We start from the raw sequence: 21,547 nt of genomic DNA, 5'->3' as shown, positions 1-21,547 counted from the left end.
ATATTAGTGTCGGTACTCACTGTATCAATGGAATATTTATTTGAACTCTGATTTCCTTGGAATACCAATGCATATATCAGCAGATTCATTTTTCATTATGTATCAATCAAATTGAATCTTGTTAGATAGGAGTCAGTCAGGCCTGTTATTTACTTGGTGTGGCAAGTATAATAAGAAATCAATATCCTGCTGATGGAAGTGGCGGATCTGTTCCAGGAATGAAGGCCACTTATTAATACAATATGCCATTATTGCCAGTGCAAACCTCCAAGAACCCAATTGTTTTCCGTTAAGTACGTGTATTCTGTAATCACAACAGCCGTTCCATCTATAGAATCTCATCTGGAACCTGCCATGTCTGGGGATAATTGAGTAAAATTCATTCTGAATAAATATCCTAATCGTATTATGTGCCATCTTGTCATTTAAAGGAGATCTATCACATGGTTTTTGCCACCTAACCTGAGAGCAGCAATATGTAGAGCCAGAGACCCCAATTTCAGCAATGTATCATTTACTAGGCTATTTGCTGAAGGTTTTATAAAATAATTTTTTTAATAAGAGGGAGATCATCGCTAGTGGACTAGTACACATGCTGTCATGTAGTCCAACCCCGCCCCCATCACTGATTGGCAGTAGGGATGAGCATACCTGTTGAAGCTCGGGTTTGACTGAACTTTAGTGTAAAGTTTGGTTTAGGTACCAGAACTGTACCCGAACTTGAACCTGAATCCAAACCCCATATAAATCAATGGGAACCCGAACTTTGGAGCTCGAAAATCAATCTTTCTCTCCTCCCCAGAACTCCCAATCTGCAAAACAGAGAGTCTGTGTTTAGAGTTCATCACCGGACAACTAGTAGGGTACGAACGCCAGACTTTACAGTTCAAGTTTGCTCATCTCTAATTGGCAGCTTTCTGACTATGCACAGTGTACACAGAAAGTGGCCAATCAGTGGTGGTGGTGGGGTTGTACAGAGCTCAGAATTCAAAGAACTGGTAGATTTGAAGCAGATAAAACAGTTTTTAATTAATACTGCAGAACCCAGTAAAGTAAGTAACATACAGTATCACTAGAATCAGGGTTTCCGCCCTACATAATGCTGCTCCTTCTAACAGATTCCTATTAGAGTGACTGTATCACTTACAGTGTATCCTTTTCTAATCTTTTTGTAGTTTCAGAATTTTTTTTAACCTATTTTCTTTACTTAACGACGTTCAATGACATCCTTAACTGCAGACACAAGGTTCATAGGAATCTTTAGTCTAGAGATGACTCACTGATTTCTATTATAGATTGCTGTGGACACAGTCTGTGACTTGAGTAGTTAGGGGGAGGAGGCGAGCTGTGACATCACCTCTTCCCAATAACGGATCCTGTGTTTACCGTCCATATGAGACATCATTCATGTAATCCTGCCTGTGATGACAATGAGATCTCTACTGAAAAGTGATCTCTACAAAACGAAAAACAAAAAGTGTCGGCCTATTATCCGGATCAGTGATCACAATGAAAACTTATCTTATTAAGACTGTGAAGATTAGTCTTTTTGACATGTTATTTTATATTAATTTATGTTTTATTATTTTTACTTATTAATATGGAAAAAAAACAGGTTGTTTTCCAATGACACATTCCCTTTAAAGCAATAATGCTGACCCGCTTATTTTGCTATAGTACAATGTTACATTTTAGGAAATTCAGGCTTTATAGGTTTAGATTTACAGAAAAGTTTTTTTTTTCACATTGATTTTTCAAATATATAGACTTAAAGGGATTGTATCACCAAAATATATATTTATATGTCATAGAGCAGAAATTATGCTCAGAGATTCTCACTTCACCCGATGCAGTATTTATACAGCCATATAAAAAAAATATTTATGGTCACTGTAGGGGAAATATATGGCGGCCTACACCTTATCTTACTCAGCAGAAGCTTCAGAAGTCAGACGTGCTATGAAGATTTTGTGATCTGACTGCTCAGTTTCTAGCAACGATTGTCATAGTCACAGAAAACCTGTAATGAGTATACTTTTCTTTTTCCAGTAGCATTGTTAACCCCTTAAGCCCTGAGTGTGGTTTGCACGTTAATGACCGGGCCAATTTTTACAATTCTGACCACTGTCTCTTTATGAGGTTAGAACTCTGGAACGCTTCAACGGATCTTGGCGATTCTGACATTGTTTTCTCGTGACATATTGGACTTCATGATAGTGGTAAAATTTATTCGATATAACTTGCGTTTATTTGTGAAAAAAATGGAAATTTGGCGAAAATTTTGAAAATTTCGCAATTTTCCAAATTTGAATTTTTATGCCCTTAAATCACAGAGATATGTCACACAAAATACTTAATAAAAAATTACTTAATTTTTGGAATGTTTAAATAAAAATGAACATTTAACTTTTTTTCACACAAAATTTATTTCAGCTCCAATTTGTTTTATTTTACCAAGGGTAACAGGAGAAAATGGATCCCAAAAGTTGTTGTACAATTTGTCCTGAGTACGCTGATACCCCATATGTGGGGGTAAACCACTGTCTGGGCGCATGGCAGAGCTCGGAAGGAAAGGAGCGCCATTTTACTTTTCAAAGCAAAATTGACTGGAATTGAGATGGGACACCATGTTGTGTTTGGAGAGCCCCTGATGTGCATATACATTGAAACCCCCCACAAGTGACACCATTTTGGAAAGTATACCCCCTAAGGAACTTATCTAGATGTGTGGTGAGCACTTTGACCCACCAAGTGCTTCACAGAAGTTTATAATGCAGAGCCGTAAAAATAAAAAATCATATTTTTTCACAAAAATGATCTTTTCACCCCCAATTTTTTATTTTCCCAAGGGTAAGAGAAGAAATTAGACCACAAACATTCTTGTGCAATTTGTCCTAAGTACGACGATACCCCACATGTGGGGGTAAACCACTGTTTGGGCGCATAGCAGAGCTCGGAAGGGAAGGAGCGCCATTTTACTTTTCAATGCAAAATTGACTGGAATTAAGATGGGACGCCATGTTGCGTTTGGAGAGCCCCTGATGTGCCTAAACATTGAAACCCCCCACAAGTGACACCATTTTGGAAAGTAGACCCCTTAAGGAACTTATCTAGATGTGTGGTGAGCACTTTGACCCAACAAGTGCTTCACAGAAGTTTATAATGCAGAGCCTTAAAAATAAAAAATATTTTTTCACAAAAATGATCTTGTCACCCCCAATTTTTTATTTTCCCAAGGGTAAGAGAAGAAATTATGTTGCGTTTGGAGAGCCCCTGATGTGCCTAAACATTGAAACCCTCAAGTGACACCATTTTGGAAAGTAGACCCCTTAAGGAACTTATCTAGATGCGTGGTGAGCACTTTGACCCAACAAGTGCTTCACAGAAGTTTATATTGCAGAGCCGTAAAAATAAAAAATCATATTTTTTCACAAAAATGATCTTTTTGCCCCCAATTTTTTATTTTCCTAGGGGTAAGAGAAGAAATTGGACCCCAAAAGTTGCTGTGCAATTTGTCCTGAGTACGCAGATACCCGATATGTGGGGGTAAACGACTGTTTGGGTGCATAGCAGGGCTTGGAAGGGAAGGAGCGCCGTTTGACTTTTCAATGCAAAATTGACTGGAATTGAGATGGGACAGCATGTCGCGTTTGGAGAGCCCCTGATGTGCCTAAACATTAAAAACCCCCACAAGTGACACCATTTTGGAAAGTAGACCCCCTAAGGAACTTATCTAGATGTGTTTTGAGAGCTTTGAACCCCCAAGTGTTTCACTACAGTTTATAACGCAGAGCCGTGAAAATAAAAAATATTTTCTTTTCACAAAAATGATTTATTAGCCCCCAGTTTTGTAATTTCCCAAGGGTAACAGGAGAAATTGGACCCCAAAAGTTGTTGTCCAATTTGTCCTGAGTACGCTGATACCCTATATGTGGGGGGGAACCACTGTTTGGGCGCATGGCAGAGCTTGGAAGGGAAGGAGCGCCATTTCGAATGCAGACTTAGATGGATTGGTCTGCAGGCATCACGTAGCATTTGTAGAGCCCCTGATGTACCCAAACAGAAAACCCCCACAAGTGACCCCATATTGGAAACTAGACATCCCAAGGAACTTATCTAGATATGTTGTGAGAACTTTGAACCCCCAAGTGTTTCACTACAGTTTACAACGCGGAGCCGTGAAAATAAAAAATATTTTTTTCCCACAAAAATGATTTTTAGTCCCCCAAATTTTTATTTTCCCAAGGATAACAAGAGAACTTGGACCCCAAAAGTTGTTGTCCGATTTGTCCCGAGTACGCTGATACCCCATATGTTGGGGTAAACCCCTGTTTGGGTGCACGGGACAGCTGGGAAGGGAAGGAGCACTGTTTTACTTTTTCAACGCAGAATTGGCTGGAATTGAGATCAGACGCCATGTCGCGTTTGGAGAGCCCCTGATGTGCCTGAAAAGTGGAAACTCCCCAATTCTACCTGAAACCCTAATCCAAACACACCCCTAACCCTAATCCCAATGGTAACCCTAACCACACCCCTAACTTTGACACACCCCTAACCCTAATCCCAACCGTAAATGTAATCCAAACCCTAACCCTAACTTTAGCCTCAACCCTAACCCTAACTTTAGCCCCAACCCTAACCCTAACCCTAGCCCTAACCCTAACCCTAGCCCTAACCCTAGCCCTAACCCTAGCCCTAACCCTAGCCCTAACCCTAGCCCTAACCCTAATCCTAACCCTAGCCCTAACCCTAACCCTAGCCCTAACCCTAGCCCTAAGCCTAATGGGAAAATGGAAATAAATATATTTTTTTAATTTTATTATTTTTCTCTAACTAAGAGGGTGATGAAGGGGGGTTTGATTTACTTTTATAGCGTTTTTTAGATTGGATTTTTATGATTGGCAGCTGTCACACACTAAAAGACGCTTTTTATAGCAAAAAAGTTTTTGCGTCTCCACATTATGAGACCTATAATTTTTCATATTTTGGTCCACAGAGTCATGTGAGGTCTTGTTTTTTGTGGGACGAGTTGACGTTTTTATTGGTAACATTTTCGGGCACATGACATTTTTTGATCGCTTTTTATTCTGATTTTTGTGAGGCAGAATGACCAAAAACCAGCTATTCATGAATTTCTTTTGGGGGAGGCGTTTATACCGTTCCACGTTTGGTAAAATTGATAAAGCAGTTTTATTCGTCAGGTCAGTACTAGTGTTGAGCATTCCAATACCGCAAGTATCGGGTATCGGCCGATATTTGCTGTATCGGAATTCCGATACCGAGTTCCGATATTTTTGTGATATCGGAAATCGGAATCGGAAGTTCCCAGTGTATGGTTCCCAGGGTCTGGAGGAGAGGAGACTCTCCTTCAGGCCCTGGGATCCATATTCATGTAAAAAATAAAGAATTAAAATAAAAAATATGGATATACTCACCCCTCCGGCGGCCCCTGGACCTTACCGATGTAACCGGCAGCCTCCGTTCCTAAGAATGAGGAGTATAGGACCTGTGATGATGTCGCGGCTTGTGATTTGTCGTGTGAGCGGTCACATGAGCGGATAGCTTCCGATACTTGTGTCCCATTGACTTGCATTGGTATCGGGTATCGGTATCGGCGATATCCGATATTTTTTGGATATCGGCCGATCCCATCCGATACCGATATCTTTGAGTATCGGAAGGTATCGCTCAACACTAGTCAGTACGATTACAGTGATATCTCATTTATATCATTTTTTTATGTTTTGGCGCTTTTATACAATAAAAGCTATTTTATAGAAAAAATAATTATTTTGGCATCGCTTTATTCTGAGGACTATAACTTTTTTATTTTTTTGCTTATGATGCTGTATGGCAGCTCATTTTTTCGGGACAAGATGGCGTTTTCAGCGGTACCATGGTTATTTATATCCATCTTTTTGATCGCGTGTTATTCCACTTTTTGTTGAGCGGTATGATAATAAAGCGTTGTTTTTTGGCTCGTTTTTTTTTTTCTTACGGTGTTCACTGAAGGGGTTAACTATTGGGACAGTCTTATAGGTTGGGTAGTTATGGACGCGGCAATACTAAATATGTGTACTTTTATTGGTTTTTTTTTAATTTAGATAAAGAAATGTATTTATTGGAATATTTTTTTTTTTTTTTTTCTACACGTGGAATTTTTTTTTTACTTTTTTACTTTGTCCCAGGGGGGGACATCACAGATCGCTGATCTGACAGTTTGCACAGCACTCTGTCAGATCAGCGATCTGACTGACAGCACTGCAGGCTTACCAGCGCCTGCACTGGACCCAGAAGTAATCCCTGCAGTACCCGGATGCAACCCCCAGGCCATTTTGGATCCAGGGCCTGCAGGGATAGGAGGTAAGAGACGCTCGGAGCAACGCGATCACATCGCGTTGCTCCGGGGGTCTCAGGGAAGCACGCAGAGAGCCCCCTCCCTGCGCGATGCTTCCCTATACCGCCGGAACACTGCGATCATGTTTGATCGCAGTGTGCCGGGGGTTAATGTGCCGGGGGTGGTCCGTGACCACTCCTGGCACATAGTGCCGGATGTCAGCTGCGATAGCTGACACCCAGCCGCGATCGGCCGCGCTCCCCCCGTGAGCGCGGCCGATCGCATATGACGTACTATCCCGTCGGTGGGAATTAAGGCCCACCCCACCTCGACGGGATAGTACGTCATGTGGGATTAAGGGGTTAAAGGGAATCTGTCAGCAGGGTTTTGCTGGGTAATCTGATGATAGTGTCACTTAATAGGCTGTATTCTGTTCTTTCCATACAATTAAGGCTTTATCACCAAGAAATTATCACTGCCTGGACTGGCGTATCCTGAGCTCTGGTCTGACCACGCCCCCTCCTCTGATAAGCAGCTCACTGTCAATAGACAATGTACACAGAAAGTTGTGGTGTTGCTGGGATTAGCTTTTGAGCTCAGCTACATCTAAAAACTCTGATTGTGTCACAACTGCTGCACCTAGTAAATTAATTGATACATCGTTGGAATCAGGGTCTCTGTCCTTACATTATGATGCTCTCAGATGTGGTAGAAAAAAGCTGGTGACAGATTGTCTTTAAGGTGCATTTACAGTACAAGTGAAACAGGAGACACATGTTTCAGGATCTTGCCCCTCCTCAGTGCGAAGCATGAGATCTGATTTGGCTGTATGAGAGGTCTCTGACTGGGGTGTAAGGGCTACATCTCTACTTCTGTCTCCTTACCTTGGCATGTCACTTTCCAGGAGAAGCATTAACCCTTAAACCAATTTTTATAGGGTATACAGCCAATAAACTAATTTTCGGGTCCGTAAAAGGTTAGAGCTTCTCTTAAAGTTTCAGCTTTTGAAAAATGCAATATTAATAATAATAAACCAGAGAACACCAATGTCCTGTGATGTGGAAAGCAAAATGTGAATATTGCATGTGAAAACGCTCTAAATTTCGAAGCCACGGGAGAGAAATAGGTTAAAGTGATAAACCAGCAAGCTGCCGGATGCACTAAAGTAGAAGAAACGCAAGACAAAAACTGTCAAACCTGCAAAATACACAATTGATTTGTCCTTTTTCATGATTAATAGAGAAACTGATAACGATTTGATGCACAGATGACTGGCTAAAGACAAAGCTATGAAGTGCTGTCCTCTAGAATGGGAAGCACAGATGTAAGTTTAATAAGAGTCTGCTGCCAAGACCTAAAGATGGTTGGCAGCCTCCAAGAATAACACATTTCCACGCACATGTTCCATAATTCATTTACATCTTTTCTGTATTTCTTTCATCTCATTGTTCTACGGTAAACCTTCATAAGTCCCTTTTTTGCACAGTAAATTCTAATTTTACTTCTATCCAAGCTTTGTTTTTGACTTGTAAAGAACCAGTTTATAAAGTCCCATTGGTTAACATCACAAAGGGAAAACTGGCAAGGATAATAAAGAGCAAGAACTTCTCAAAGAAGATCCATTTCAGAGAATACAAGAGACTGTCTTCAGGTATGAAATATGTATGTTAGTTCTATGGAAGACCATGAGATGACAATGGATTGTGGATGGTGTTGTGTGTGCACTCACTGGCATTGGAGATGGTACCAAACACTGATTTTCTGCTAGATGTTCATTCTGCTTACCAAATAGCATTTTTTAGGTAAATATACTATGCTATATACCATGGTGCAGCCAATACACTGCAATGTAAAAGACGTAGTCCGCTCACCTATGTAGAAAAGCGCGCATGTGACCTGAATCCTAAAGCACGAAGATAATCCATAGTGGTAACCAGCACATGCTAAAAAGTCCATTTATTAAAGTACCACTCCAGCATTTCTTTTTTTTCAGCACTGGAGTGGTGTCACTAATGTAAGTTCCCTGACCCTAGTATTACACTTACCAGCCGCCGTCTTTAGCTGTTCCGGACAACGCTCATATCCCGTCCTGGGTCTCCATCTTGTGACCCCAACTTCTGACTGTCTGGAAGTCGGAAGTAATGGTCACAAGCTCTCTATGTAAGTCTGAGAGCGTCTCGTTCTGGCTCTCATAGACTTTCATTGAAAGATTATGATGTAGCTTCTGAGTTCCAGCCACTCAGAAGCTGCGCTCACAAGTTGGCGCCAAAAACAGGTGTAGATGCCGGAAGGTGAGTATATGACCAGAGGCAGGGGACTTACGCTTAAAGCACCACTCCAGTGGTGAAAAAACCCCACCGGAGTGGTGATTGAAGAAAAGATAATGGTGGACGCATCTGTAAATTGGAACCTTAAACATAAGCAGATTTTATCCCCCTATTCATGATTAAGGAGATCACACTCAAGTTCATTTCCCAAGATTTTGATGTATTTTAAATAGAGATGAGCATAGAAATCTGGCTGGAAAATGAATTCTAAATGAATGTTACAAAAATCTGAATTTGCAAAAATGCAGATTTTTTTGTAATATGCATCCGCACGGATTAAGTCTTTGGCCGCTATTAAAATGTAAAAAAAAAACCTTATACTCACATTACTGCTCCCTTTTTCAGCCCCTCTGCTCCTCACCATCACCCACTTGGTTCTCGATACATTTATATTTGCCACCCGGGCTAAAATCCTTGACAAGGACTAATATAAATCTATGGGTCAGTGAAAAAGACATACAGCACACGGATCACAACTATGTGCCATCCATGTGCTGTACGTGTTCAATGTTCAGGGGAAGCTTTGTAATTTATTTCTTTATCCATAACAGAAACACATTGATGACAACTGATGGTAAAACCGGACACATGGATGACATTCTGATGACACACCGATGACACTCGGAGCACCGTCTAATGACACACTGATGTCACTCTGATAACACTGATTACACACGGTTGACACACTGATGACACTTTGATAACATACTGATGACACTCAGAGTATACTCTAATGACACTGATGACACTCTGATAACAATGATTACACAGGGATGACACACTGATGACAGTCTGAATACACTGTAATGACACCCTGATGAAACCCTGATGACATACTGATCACACGCTGAATACACTATAATGACACTGATAACACACTGATGACACTGTTGACCACGAAAGACATACTGATGACACTCTGATGATAATGCTTGACACACTGATAACACAATGATGACACATTGAATGCACACTGATGACACTCTCATGACACACGGATGACACACTGATGACACTCTGATGACCACGGATGACACACTGAAGGCTCTCTGATGACACTCTGATGATACTCCGATGACACACTGCTGACACACTGATGACACTCTGATTACACTCTGATGACACCCTGATGATAGTCTGATGACACCAGGAAGACACACTGATGACACACTGATAACACGCTGAAGACACACTGCTGACACACTGCTGACACACGGATGACACACTGATGACACACTGATGGCACTCTGATGACACTCTGATGACACTCGGAAGACACACTGATGACAAATGGAAGGCACACCGATAACATGCTGACGACACACTGATGACACACGGATGACACACTGATAAAACGCTAAAGACACACTGCTTACACACTGCTGACACACGGATGACACACTGATGACACTTTGATGACACTCTGATGACACACTAGGGACATACTGCTGATCACTGATGACACACAGATGACACACTGATGACACACAGATGACACACAGAGGACACACTGATGACACTCTGATGACACACTAGTGACACTCTGATTACACTCTGATGGCACACGGATGACACACTGAAAACACGCTGAAGACACACTGCTGACACACTGCTGACACACTGATGACACACTGATAACACTCTGATTACACTCTGATGGCACTCTGATGACACACTAGTGACACACTGTTGACCACTGATGACACACGGATGACACAATGATGACACACAGATGACACACTGATGACACACTGATAACACTCTGATTACACTCTGATGGCACTCTAATGACACACGGATGACACACTGATAACATGCTGAAGACACACTGCTGACACACTGATGACACACTGATGACATACTGATGACACACTGATGGCACACTGATGACACACGGATGACACACTGATAGCACGCTGAAGACAAACTGATGACACATGGATGACACAGTGATGACACACAGATGACACACTGATGACACATGGATGACACAGTGATGACACTCGGATGACACACTGATGACACACGGATGACACACTGATAACATGCTGAAGACACACTGATGACATACTGATGACACACTGATGGCACACTGATGACACACGGATGACACACTGATAGCACGCTGAAGACAAACTGATGACACATGGATGACACAGTGATGACACACAGATGACACACTGATGACACATGGATGACACAGTGATGACACTCGGATGACACACTGCTGACACACTGATGACACACTGATGGCCCTCTGATGGCACTCTGATGACACACGGATGACACACTGATAGCACGTTGAAGACACACTGATGACACTCTGATGACACATGGATGACACACTGATGACAGTGATGACACACGGATGACACACTGATGACACACTGATGGCACTCTGATGACACACTGATGATACACGGATTACACACTGATAGCATGCTGAAGACACATTGATGACACACTGATGACACATGGATGACACACTGATGACACACGGATGACACACTGATGACACACTGATAACACACTGAAGACACACTGCTGAAACACTGATGACACACGGATGACACACTGATGGCACTCTGATGGCACTCTGATGACACACTGATGACACATGGATGACACACTGATAGCACGCTGAAGACACACTGATGACACTCTGATGACACACGGATGACACACTGATGACACACTGATGAAGCACGGATGACACACTGATGACACACTGATGGCACACGGATTACACACTGATAGCATGCTGAAGACACAATGATGACACACTGATGACATATGGATGACACACTGATGACACACGGATGACACACTGATAACATGCTGAAGACACACTGCTGACACACTGATGACACACGGATGACACACGGATGACACACTGATGACACACTGATGGCACTCTGATGACACACTGATGACACACGGATGACACACTGATAGCACGCTGAAGACACACTGATGACACACTGATGACACACGGATGACACACTGATAGCACGCTGAAGACACACTGATGACACACTGATGACACACTGATGACACACGGATGGCACACTGATAGCATGCTGAAGACACACTGCTGATATACTGATGACACACGAATGACACACTGATGACACACTCATGGTACTCTGATGGCACTCTGATGACACACTGATGACACACAGATGACACACTGATGACACACTGCGGGCACTCTGAAGGCACTCTGATCACACACTGATGACACACGGATGGCACACTGATAGCACGCTGAAGACACACTGATGACACACTGATGACATACTGATGACACACGGATGGCACACTGATAGCATGCTGAAGACACACTGCTGATATACTGATGACACACGAATGACACACTGATGACACACTCATGGTACTCTGATGGCACTCTGATGACACACTGATGACACACAGATGACACACTGATGACACACTGCGGGCACTCTGAAGGCACTCTGATCACACACTGATGACACACGGATGGCACACTGACAGCACGCTGAAGACACGCTGCTGACATAATGATGATACACGGATGACACACTGATGTCACTCTGATGTCACTCTGATGACACACTGATGACACATGGATGACACACTGATGACACACGGATGACACACTTATGGCACTCTGATGACACAAGGATGGCACACTGAAAACACACTGGTGACACTGATGACACATGGATGGCACTCTGATGACACACTGATGGCACTCTGATGACACACTGATGACACTCTGATGACACACTAATGACATACTGCTGACACACTGATGACACTCTGATTACACTCTGATGACACCCGGAAGACGGACATATACATCTATATAAATAATTGTCTAAGTTCCACTTCCATCTGTTTGTTTGTTTGTCTGTCACGGAAATCCTGCATCGCTGATTGGTCGTGGCTGGCTGGGCGTGACCCATCAGTGACAGGCACAGCCCGGCAGTGAATTGGTCCTTCCCTACTCCCCTCCAGTCAGTGCCCACATAGCGTTTTAGCAGTCCGTTAAACGGACTGCAGTACACCACGGCATAACGCGGTGTAACACAGTTCATTAACGCTGCCATTAACCCTGTATGTGTGACCAACTTTTTCTATTGATGCTGCCTATACAGCCTCAATAGTAAAAACATTGAATGTTAAAAATAATAATAATAAAAAAAATCACTATATTCTCACCTTCCGGCGTCCGCAGCAGCCTTTCCCGCTCCTCGTGACGCTCCGGTTCCAAGAATGCATTGCGGTAATGACCCCAGATGATGTAGCGGTCTCGCGAGACCGCTACATGATCACGGATTATTGTCGCCAGGCATTACTGTAAACGGAGCATCGCTAAAGGCCTGGGCTGGATCAAGCGGCTGCCGGAAGGTGAAAATATAACTATTTTTTATATTAATTCTTTTTTTAACAGGGATATGGTGCCCACATTGCTATATACTACGTGGGCTGTGTTACATACTGCATGGGCTGTGTTACATACTACGTCGCTGTGCTATATACTATGTTGGCTGTGCTATATACTACATGGCTGTGCCATATACTACGTGGCTGTGCTATATACTACGTGGCTGTGTTATATACTACGTGGGCTGTGTTATATACTACATTGTCTGTGCTATATACTACGTGGCTGTGCAATATACTATGTGGCTGTGCAATATACTATGTGGGCTGTACTATATACTACATTGGCTGTGCTATATACTACATGGCTGTGCCATATACTACGTGGCTGTGCTATATACTACTTGGCTGTGTTATATACTACGTGGGCTGTGTTATATGCTACGTTGTCTGTGCTATATACTACGTGGCTGTGCAATATACTACGTGGCTGTGCAATATACTATGTGAGCTGTGCTATATACTATGTGGCTGTGCTATATACTACGTGGCTGTGCAATATACTACGTGGCTGTGCTATTTACTACGTGGCTGTGTTATATATTATGTAGCTGTGCAATATACTACGTGCCTATGCTATATACTACGTGGCTGTGCTATATGCTACGTGGCTGTGCAATATACTACGTGGCTGTGCAATATACTACGTGGGCTGTGCTATATACTACGTGGCTGTGCTATAACTACGTGGCTGTGCAATATACTATGTGGCTGTGCTATATACTATGTGGCTGTGCTATATACTACGTGGCTGTGCTATATACTACGTGGACTGTGTTATATGCTACGTGGGCTGTGAGACTCTTTTGCCCGGGGCCCTCAAAAACCTGGAGCTCGCCCTGGCTTCACTGATTGGTCATGCCCGGCCGGCCACGAACAATCAGCGACAGAATCAAGCCGGCCACGAATTGGCGCGGGATTGGCTAATTGGTCGCGCCCGGCCGGCCGAATCCTGTGTATTCATTGCATTATTCTGAAATCTTCATAAATAAACTAAATACATATTCTAGAATACCCAATGCGTTAGAATCGGGCCACCATCTAGTATAGAAATAAATGTGTATGTCTACTGCTGCCCGATTATCTTCTGCATCGCTGTCTGTGCATCCCAAAGATCCCCTTGCTTCCTCTTCTAGTAGGTATGATGTGAGACCACTGCAGTCGATCAGTGACCTCAGTAGGGACCAACATCTTTTGTCTCTACAATAGAAAGCAAAGAGGCTGGTGGGGGACGTTTAATAACCCCTTTACGGGATGCATTATAAAAAGCCAGCGAAAAGTTCATGACATATTTGATAAAAAGGATAATTGATTACTGCATCCATCACAGCCTCCATTTAGTGCTTATTTAAAATAATTAAAACTCAAATCACATATCATATGTTATGAAGTCAGGATTATTTCTATTTTTTTGTTCCATCACATTCCTAAAATGCACAACTTTTCCAGCATTAATGATTTAATGGGTGGTGGAGGCTTTAAACACTGCCTAAAATGATTAATTGTCTTTAATTAATTATTAATAATCTTTCATTATAGTAAGAAGCATAAAAGGGAAAGTCTCACCTCCACCGGAGTAGTTGTTTCACTTTTTAAGATGATTAAGTTTTGAAAACTTTGTCCACTCATTCTTTTAAGGTTTCGGTCAGCGATCACAGCCTGTGGACCAGTCCCCATTGGAATCCCGGTGTTATAAAACATAAATGTGTCACTTCCCGATCCTGCAGTCATACAGGCCTTGTAGCAGTAAGTCTTCGTCAGTGACCCATTGCCCCTAACTTCAATAAAATGAGGTTGCACTTGTAATCCGGCAGGCAGCCTGGTTTCGATGTTATTGTTGGCTGGTTTAGGCATCTCTGTAGGGTCCTGATTGGGAACGGCACAGCAACATGCACAACAAGGACCAGCATTGCCGTTACATTTGCAGCATTTCAGAATACAAATGATTATTAGAGTCAACAGGAATAAAAAGGATATTGAGCATAAAGCAATAATCAAATAAAATGTCATTTCAGAATAGCTTGTGCTGTTTCTTTCGTGACGTTGCGAGTCAGGGACAATTTTGGAAATCCTATCCACCACTGCAATGCTTATCGTGGTCGATGAAGAAAGCGGTGGCTCCCCATTGTCTTTCACAATGACGGTCACATTGTAGCTTGCTATAACATCATCCGCAACTTTCCTTGTAGTCCTTATTTCCCCCGTATGTAAAGACACCTTAAAAAGTTTGGGATCTGTGGCTTTGCCCAAAGTATAAAAAAGCCAAGCGTTTTGTCCCGAATCAAGGTCAACTGCAATGACTTTGGTGACGAGATAGTCGACACCTGCCGCCCGTGGAATCATCTCAATAGATCTTGTACTATTTGTAGGAGCTGGATACAGAATCTTTGGGGCATGGTCGTTTTGATCCAAAATGAAAAAATTGACCGTAGCAGAGCTGCTAAGTGGAGGGTTTCCAGCATCTTGTGCTTGAACAACGAAGCGAAACGCTCGAATTTTTTCATAGTCAAACGACTGAATGGCGTATAAAGTGCCATTGTCAGACTTAATGGAAACATAAGAGGAAACTGGAATGCCTTCAACATCACCTTGGAGGATTAAATAGGAGACAAACGCATTCTCATTGGCATCTGGATCCATGGCTTTTACTGAGAAAAGTGAGACCCCCGGAGCGTTGTTTTCCAGCACATACACAGAGTAAGAGGACTCCTCGAACACCGGAGGGTTGTCATTCACGTCTGAGATTTGCACATATAGAGTTTTCTGAGACGACAGAGGTGGGACACCAGAATCCGTGGCGGTTATGGTAACATTATAAGAAGAGCACTTTTCACGATCTAGTTTACCATCCGTTAATAGCTTGAAGGTATTTTTGAATGAGTTTAGCTTAAATGGAAGGTTTGGCTGAATAGTCAGGGTGACCATCCTATTGGCCCCCGAATCTTTATCTGTCACACTCATTAAAGCCACAACGGTATCCACTTGGGAGTTTTCAGCTATCGGAGAATAATTGGAAGTCACCACTATCTCCGGGGCGTTATCATTGGCATCGATCACCTCTACTAACACTTTGCAATGGCCTGTCATAGGAACAGGGCCTTTATCAATGGCTTGGACATAAATCTCATAGGATGAAGACTTTTCATAGTCTAAAACACCGCTCACCCTCACTTCTCCAGTGCTGGGTTCGATATTAAATAACTGCCTTACTTTCTGGGGCATAAAACTGCCAAATGAATAAGTGACTTCCCCATTTGACCCTTCATCTGGATCGGATGCATTCAGTTTAACGACTAAAGTCCCGGCTGGTGAGTTCTCCAGCAGACTGGCTTTGTAGGTAGACTTATCAAAAAATGGGGTGTTGTCATTTGTGTCCATCACGCGGATGGAAATTTGGGCCGTCCCGGATTTTGCAGGGTTCCCTCCATCTATAGCTGTGAGAACTAACTGATGGAGAACATTCTGCTCCCTGTCTAATGGTTTCTTCAGCACTATCTCAATCAGCTTGCTGTTGCCACTGAATGTCTTTAAATCGAGTGCAAAGTAATCATTGTCGCTGAGCTTGTAGGTCTGGATTGAGTTGGTGCCTATATCGGGGTCTTGTGCGCTCTCGATAGGAAATTTGGCACCGGGCACAGCTGACTCACTAATCTCTAGGTAGTATTCATTTCTAGGAAATTTCGGATCATGATCATTGATGTCTAAAATCTCCACCTCGATATTGTGCACCTCCACGGGGTTTTCTATCACCACCCCCAGGTTTATCAGGCAGGGGGTGCTGGGCTCGCACAGACTTTCACGATCTATAGTCCTATTAACGAATAATACCCCATTGCTCAGGTTCAAATCAAAGTACTGCCTGCTGTTACCGGACGTGATCCGGAAGCCGCGAGTGGGGATCTGCTTCAGGTCCAGACCCAGGTCGCTAATCACATTGCCTACAAAAGCCCCATGATTTAACTCTTCCCTCACCGAGTATCTAAGCTGCCCTGCAGCCAAGCTCAGGTACACTGACACGAGGAGCCCTACGCACCCCTGGGTAAAAGCCATTGTAGCAGGCAAACAGTGATCATCTGACCCCTCCCCAAACCGTCCTGACTCACATCCTTTATCCTGTAAGCCCCCAGATATCAAACCGCATCAGGTTACCATGTGTGCAGCGCTGGGTGGGATGCGGCTGGCACTGAGGGCGGCTGCCTTCCCAATAAATCCATTGCTTTGTTCTGTGCAGAGATCGGCCTGGTCGGGGGTCGCTTCTTGTCCTTGTGCAGGGGGCTGTGCTCTAGGGTACCATGGATTCAGCACCTGGAGGTGGACAGCAGACCGGCGGCGGGGGTTGCTTCAGCACCGAAGGTGTGGACAGCGCCCAGGAAACACCAGATAAAGCCGGGCAGCGCCCGTCATCCAGGGTGCAGCCAGCACCTAGCGGCCAAGGATAGCCTCCGCCATTCAGCCAGCACCTAGCGGCCAAGGGCAGCCTCCGCCATGCAGCCAGCACCTAGCAGCCGAGGGCAGCCTCCGCCGTGCATCCAGGGCTGGGTCTCGGCAGCGCCACGGCTATATCCAGCATTGCAGAAATCTGTTCACTGCACGAAGAAATCCGCGGTGGAAATGTGTGCGCTCCGGAGCCTGCCCCTCCGCGCCCCCCCGTGCCCCTCCGTGCTGCTGCTGCTGCTGCTGGCACACCATCTCCTCAGCGCAGCAGTGCACAATCCAACATGTCAGCAGCTCAGGTGCTTCCGACTACAGGCTCCTTCCGGTGCTACAATGAAGCCCCCCGCGGCCGCACACATCACTGTTACCTCAGGGCTGCATCAGATGCTCACTGAGACGCCATCATCCCAGCAAGGAAAGACACAACGTGTCATGGCGATGGCTGAGCACAATGTCAGGGAAGGGGAACTGAAGGTTGTGCACGGTCCTGTGCGGCGGCTGCTGCCAGCATGGCTTCTGCTTTTCAGGAAACTGAAGCTGACAGGAATGAGCTGGACTGTGCAGACCCTCTGCCCCTTATTATCTGATCGGCGGCAGCGCCATGTATGTGTGACTGGGATAGAAGGGCCGGTGGTGTCTGATAACATTATCATTATTATTTGGATTATGATTATCATTACAGCAATATTATTTAAGAGACTTACACAGACCTCAATGGAATTAACGGGGGCCCGATACTTATACAGCCCTTCTAAATATATATCTTTAACCCCTAAACAGTTGTGTCATTTGCCTCATAATAAATTCCCCTACCATTTTCCCTAACCTGCTCATCCATTTATCTGTATGCTTTTTTCTTCACCTCCTGTGATGTTTCGCTTGAGGGCAATCTCAAATGTAACATCATCACAGGAGGATGACCCCATAGTCACTTACCGACAGCCTATAACCCCCTCCACCACCAAACCAAGGCGTCATCAGTGCAGTCATTTACCATAGCTTCTGTTACCGCCATCCACTGATGATGTCTTGTTTCAGGGGGATGGAGGGTGATGGAGAAGTGACCACAGCTTCAGTGGCCACTGCCCGTATCTTCAGTCACCAACATCATCCCTGCTTCTGACAATGCCACCTGTTTTCTTGAAATGAGATGTTATCAAGGGTCGTTGATAGAAGCAGGGTATATGACAGCAACATCTATCACCACCCTGAAATAAATCATCATCAGGGGCGATGCTAGTGTAACTCACCCTACTTCTATCGCCACGCCCTGGTGACGGTTCATTTGAGGGCGGTGATAAAAGCTGTGGGGTGGTGCTGCTGTCACTCACCCTACTTCTGTCATCACTCCCTGATGATGGTTCATTTAGGGCTGTGAAAGAAACTGTGGGGTGGCACTGCTGTCACTTACCCTACTTCTGTCACCGCCCCCTGATGACAGTGCATTTGAGGGCAGTGATAGCAGGTGTGGGGCGGAGCTGCTGTCACACCCTACTTCAAATACCCCGAAACAGCTGTCTGTGGATGGATACCATGTTTTGGCATAGGTGGTTTTCCTTTATTGGATGCTGCCCTTCCCGTGGTTGTTCCTTCCCGGTGAAAGACCTGGCTATTCATTGCTTGCGTTGAGAAACATGTGATGGTGTCTCCACGGCTTTTCTACATGCATTTGCATATTTCCCTTTAGGGATGGGGGCAGTGTTCTGGATCACTGCGTTGAGAAACACGTGATGGTGTCTCCGCGGTGTTGGATGTTTTGGTCTCCCCGAGGTCATTCATATGTTTATACTCACCCTACTTCTGTCACCGCCCCCTGGTGATGGTTCATTTGCGGGTGGTGATAGAAGCTGTGGGGCAGCGCTGCTGTCACTCACTCTACTTCTGTCACCGACAATCGATGACGATTCATTTGAGGGTTTTGATAGAAGCTGTGGGGCAGCACCACTGTCACCCACCCTACTTCTATCACTACCCCGTGATGACGGCTTATTTGAGGGTGGTGATTGAAGCTGTGGGGCGATGGTGTTGTCACTCACTCTACTTCTGTCACGCCCCTGATGATGGTTCATTTGAGGCCGGTGAAAGAAGCTTTGCGGTGACGCTGCTGTTACTCACCCTATGCCAATATCACCACAAACTGATGACATTTAATTTGAGGGAAAGAAGAAGCAGGGACAAAAGTGGCATCTGAAGATGTGGGTGGTGGGCACAGAAGTGTGGTGGAGGCCACTATAGCTGCAGTCACTTCTCCATCACCAGGATGTCATCAGGAGGCGATGGTGACAGAAGCTGTGCTGAGTGACTGCAGCCCCCTGATGATGACCTGTTTCGGGGGGGGTCATAGAAGCTGTGGGGAAGTGACCGCAAGGCCATCCTCTTGTGACATCCTATTTGAGACTCTGCTCAAACGAAACATCACAAGACGGAAAAAAAAATACAGATCTAGAGAATGGCAAGACGGAGAATGATAGAGAAATTTGTAATAAAGCAAATTACAAAAGTGGTTAAGGGTAAAAGATACACATTTATAAAGCAAGTTCTAGGTATCGGACCCCCTTTTAAGGCTTTGTTATGCACACATCCACATATATATAGATGTATGCGCATATAAGAAATCCAACCTCAACCTCTATGATTCCTCCTGGAAATAGAAGAATCTATAGACATATCGTATGCTTCAATGGCCATCACTATGGTCTGCTAGGAAAAATAAGCTAGTCATCCATAGTCATCCATAGAGCACACTGCGTATCTGCAAGTATGTAAAGTCCTGAGGGTGTTATCCACCAGACTGCCTTCTATCCTGGGAGGTGAGCGGTGCTGAGGACCATATGGTTACACATATTGGGCACCTTTCCTGATCAGCACATGCCAATACTGCTTTGTGTCCCAGTAGTTAGGTGGGATATTGGGATGTATATGTGGACAACCCATGTAACGTACCGTACCAAAAGACCACATGCAAGACAAGGTTAGAATAGGGACTATCCCTCTAAAAGGACATTAGACAATGGTTTTCCTCAAAGTAAATAAAAATACAAAAAGCTATGCTTGATTGAGTTACTTAATAATAGATAATAGAAAAATATGAAAAGAGAAGGGGAAAACATGCAGAGCTTGGCTGAGCTTGTGTAGTCTGTGTCCTCAGGGGAAGAATGGAGTAAGGCACTGCCAGGCGCTGCTGCCAACAGCTTATCTCCCGGGAGAGCAGATTTGTATCTTATCCCTTATGCATACAGTGCATGTCATGTTCACACCTCTAATTTAGAGCTGAATATTTGTATAAATTGAGGTGTGTTCCTCTAACTGATGTCTGCACATGGACCGATCATAAAAGTTTACTTGTTTTTTTTAGTGTCTATGCTCCACATAAATGCAAATCGCCAGGGGTCTGATTCCCAGCAGTGTTAGCTGCAGCTGCTTGCCAATGAGCAGGTGAATGCGTTTACTGCCTTCTAGATCCCCATATGGTTAGGCTACACTCACATGGTGAGTACTTGGTGAGGGTTTGATTTTCCGCAGCATTTCTGCACCTATTAGGTAAATTAGGTTATTTGTGATTTTTCATTGTGTTCTTGTGTATGTTTTTTTGCCTGCATTTTTAATGTGTTTGTGCCACTGCATCTTTTGCCTCTTTTTTTGTTTCCATTGTTTTAACTAGGTTGTTCAGGACTTTAAGGGTAGGTGGACATGGTCAGTAAACGCTGCAGGTTGGACGCTGCATACCTCCGCAGCATCCAACCCGCTGCATCCAGATGTTAGAGCATAGTGGATGGGATTTCAAGAAATCCCATGTCCACTATGTGTCCAAAGATGCCCGCGGCTCACCTGTGGAGACGGACATGCGGCGCATCTTCCCAGACCGCATCATGTCTATGTATCTTGCGGAGACGCAAGCCTCCACAAGATAAATGTCACCCGTACAAAGTATTGGACGCGGTTATTCCACACAGTTCAATGAACACATGCGGAATCACCTGCGATCAAAAGCCAGTAGCGGACATGTGCTGCATCCAAA

At 44.1% G+C, this 21,547-nt stretch overlaps 1 protein-coding gene across 14 annotated transcripts in view; it reads right to left on the bottom strand.

Moving 5' to 3' along the window:
* Window positions 1–21,547, bottom strand: part of LOC143776623 (protocadherin alpha-C2-like) — a 513,355-nt gene that overhangs the window by 83,597 nt on the left and 408,211 nt on the right. The window contains exon 1 of one of the 14 annotated variants that reach the window (XM_077266153.1): window positions 14,662–17,836. The exons of 12 other annotated variants lie outside the window; for them this stretch is intronic. In XM_077266153.1, coding sequence (XP_077122268.1) covers window positions 14,662–17,145 — 2,484 coding nt within the window. In that variant the 5' untranslated portion in view covers window positions 17,146–17,836. Of the gene's footprint in view, window positions 1–14,661; window positions 17,837–21,547 lie in introns of those variants that run through there. One more of the 14 variants, XM_077266141.1, reaches the window with a different exon arrangement.

This window comes from Ranitomeya variabilis, chromosome 5, assembly GCF_051348905.1.
Source record: "Ranitomeya variabilis isolate aRanVar5 chromosome 5, aRanVar5.hap1, whole genome shotgun sequence".
In the NCBI taxonomy this organism is placed as follows: domain Eukaryota; kingdom Metazoa; phylum Chordata; class Amphibia; order Anura; family Dendrobatidae; genus Ranitomeya; species Ranitomeya variabilis.
Note: the sequence above shows the minus strand (reverse complement) of the source record. Positions and strands in the feature narration are given on the sequence as shown.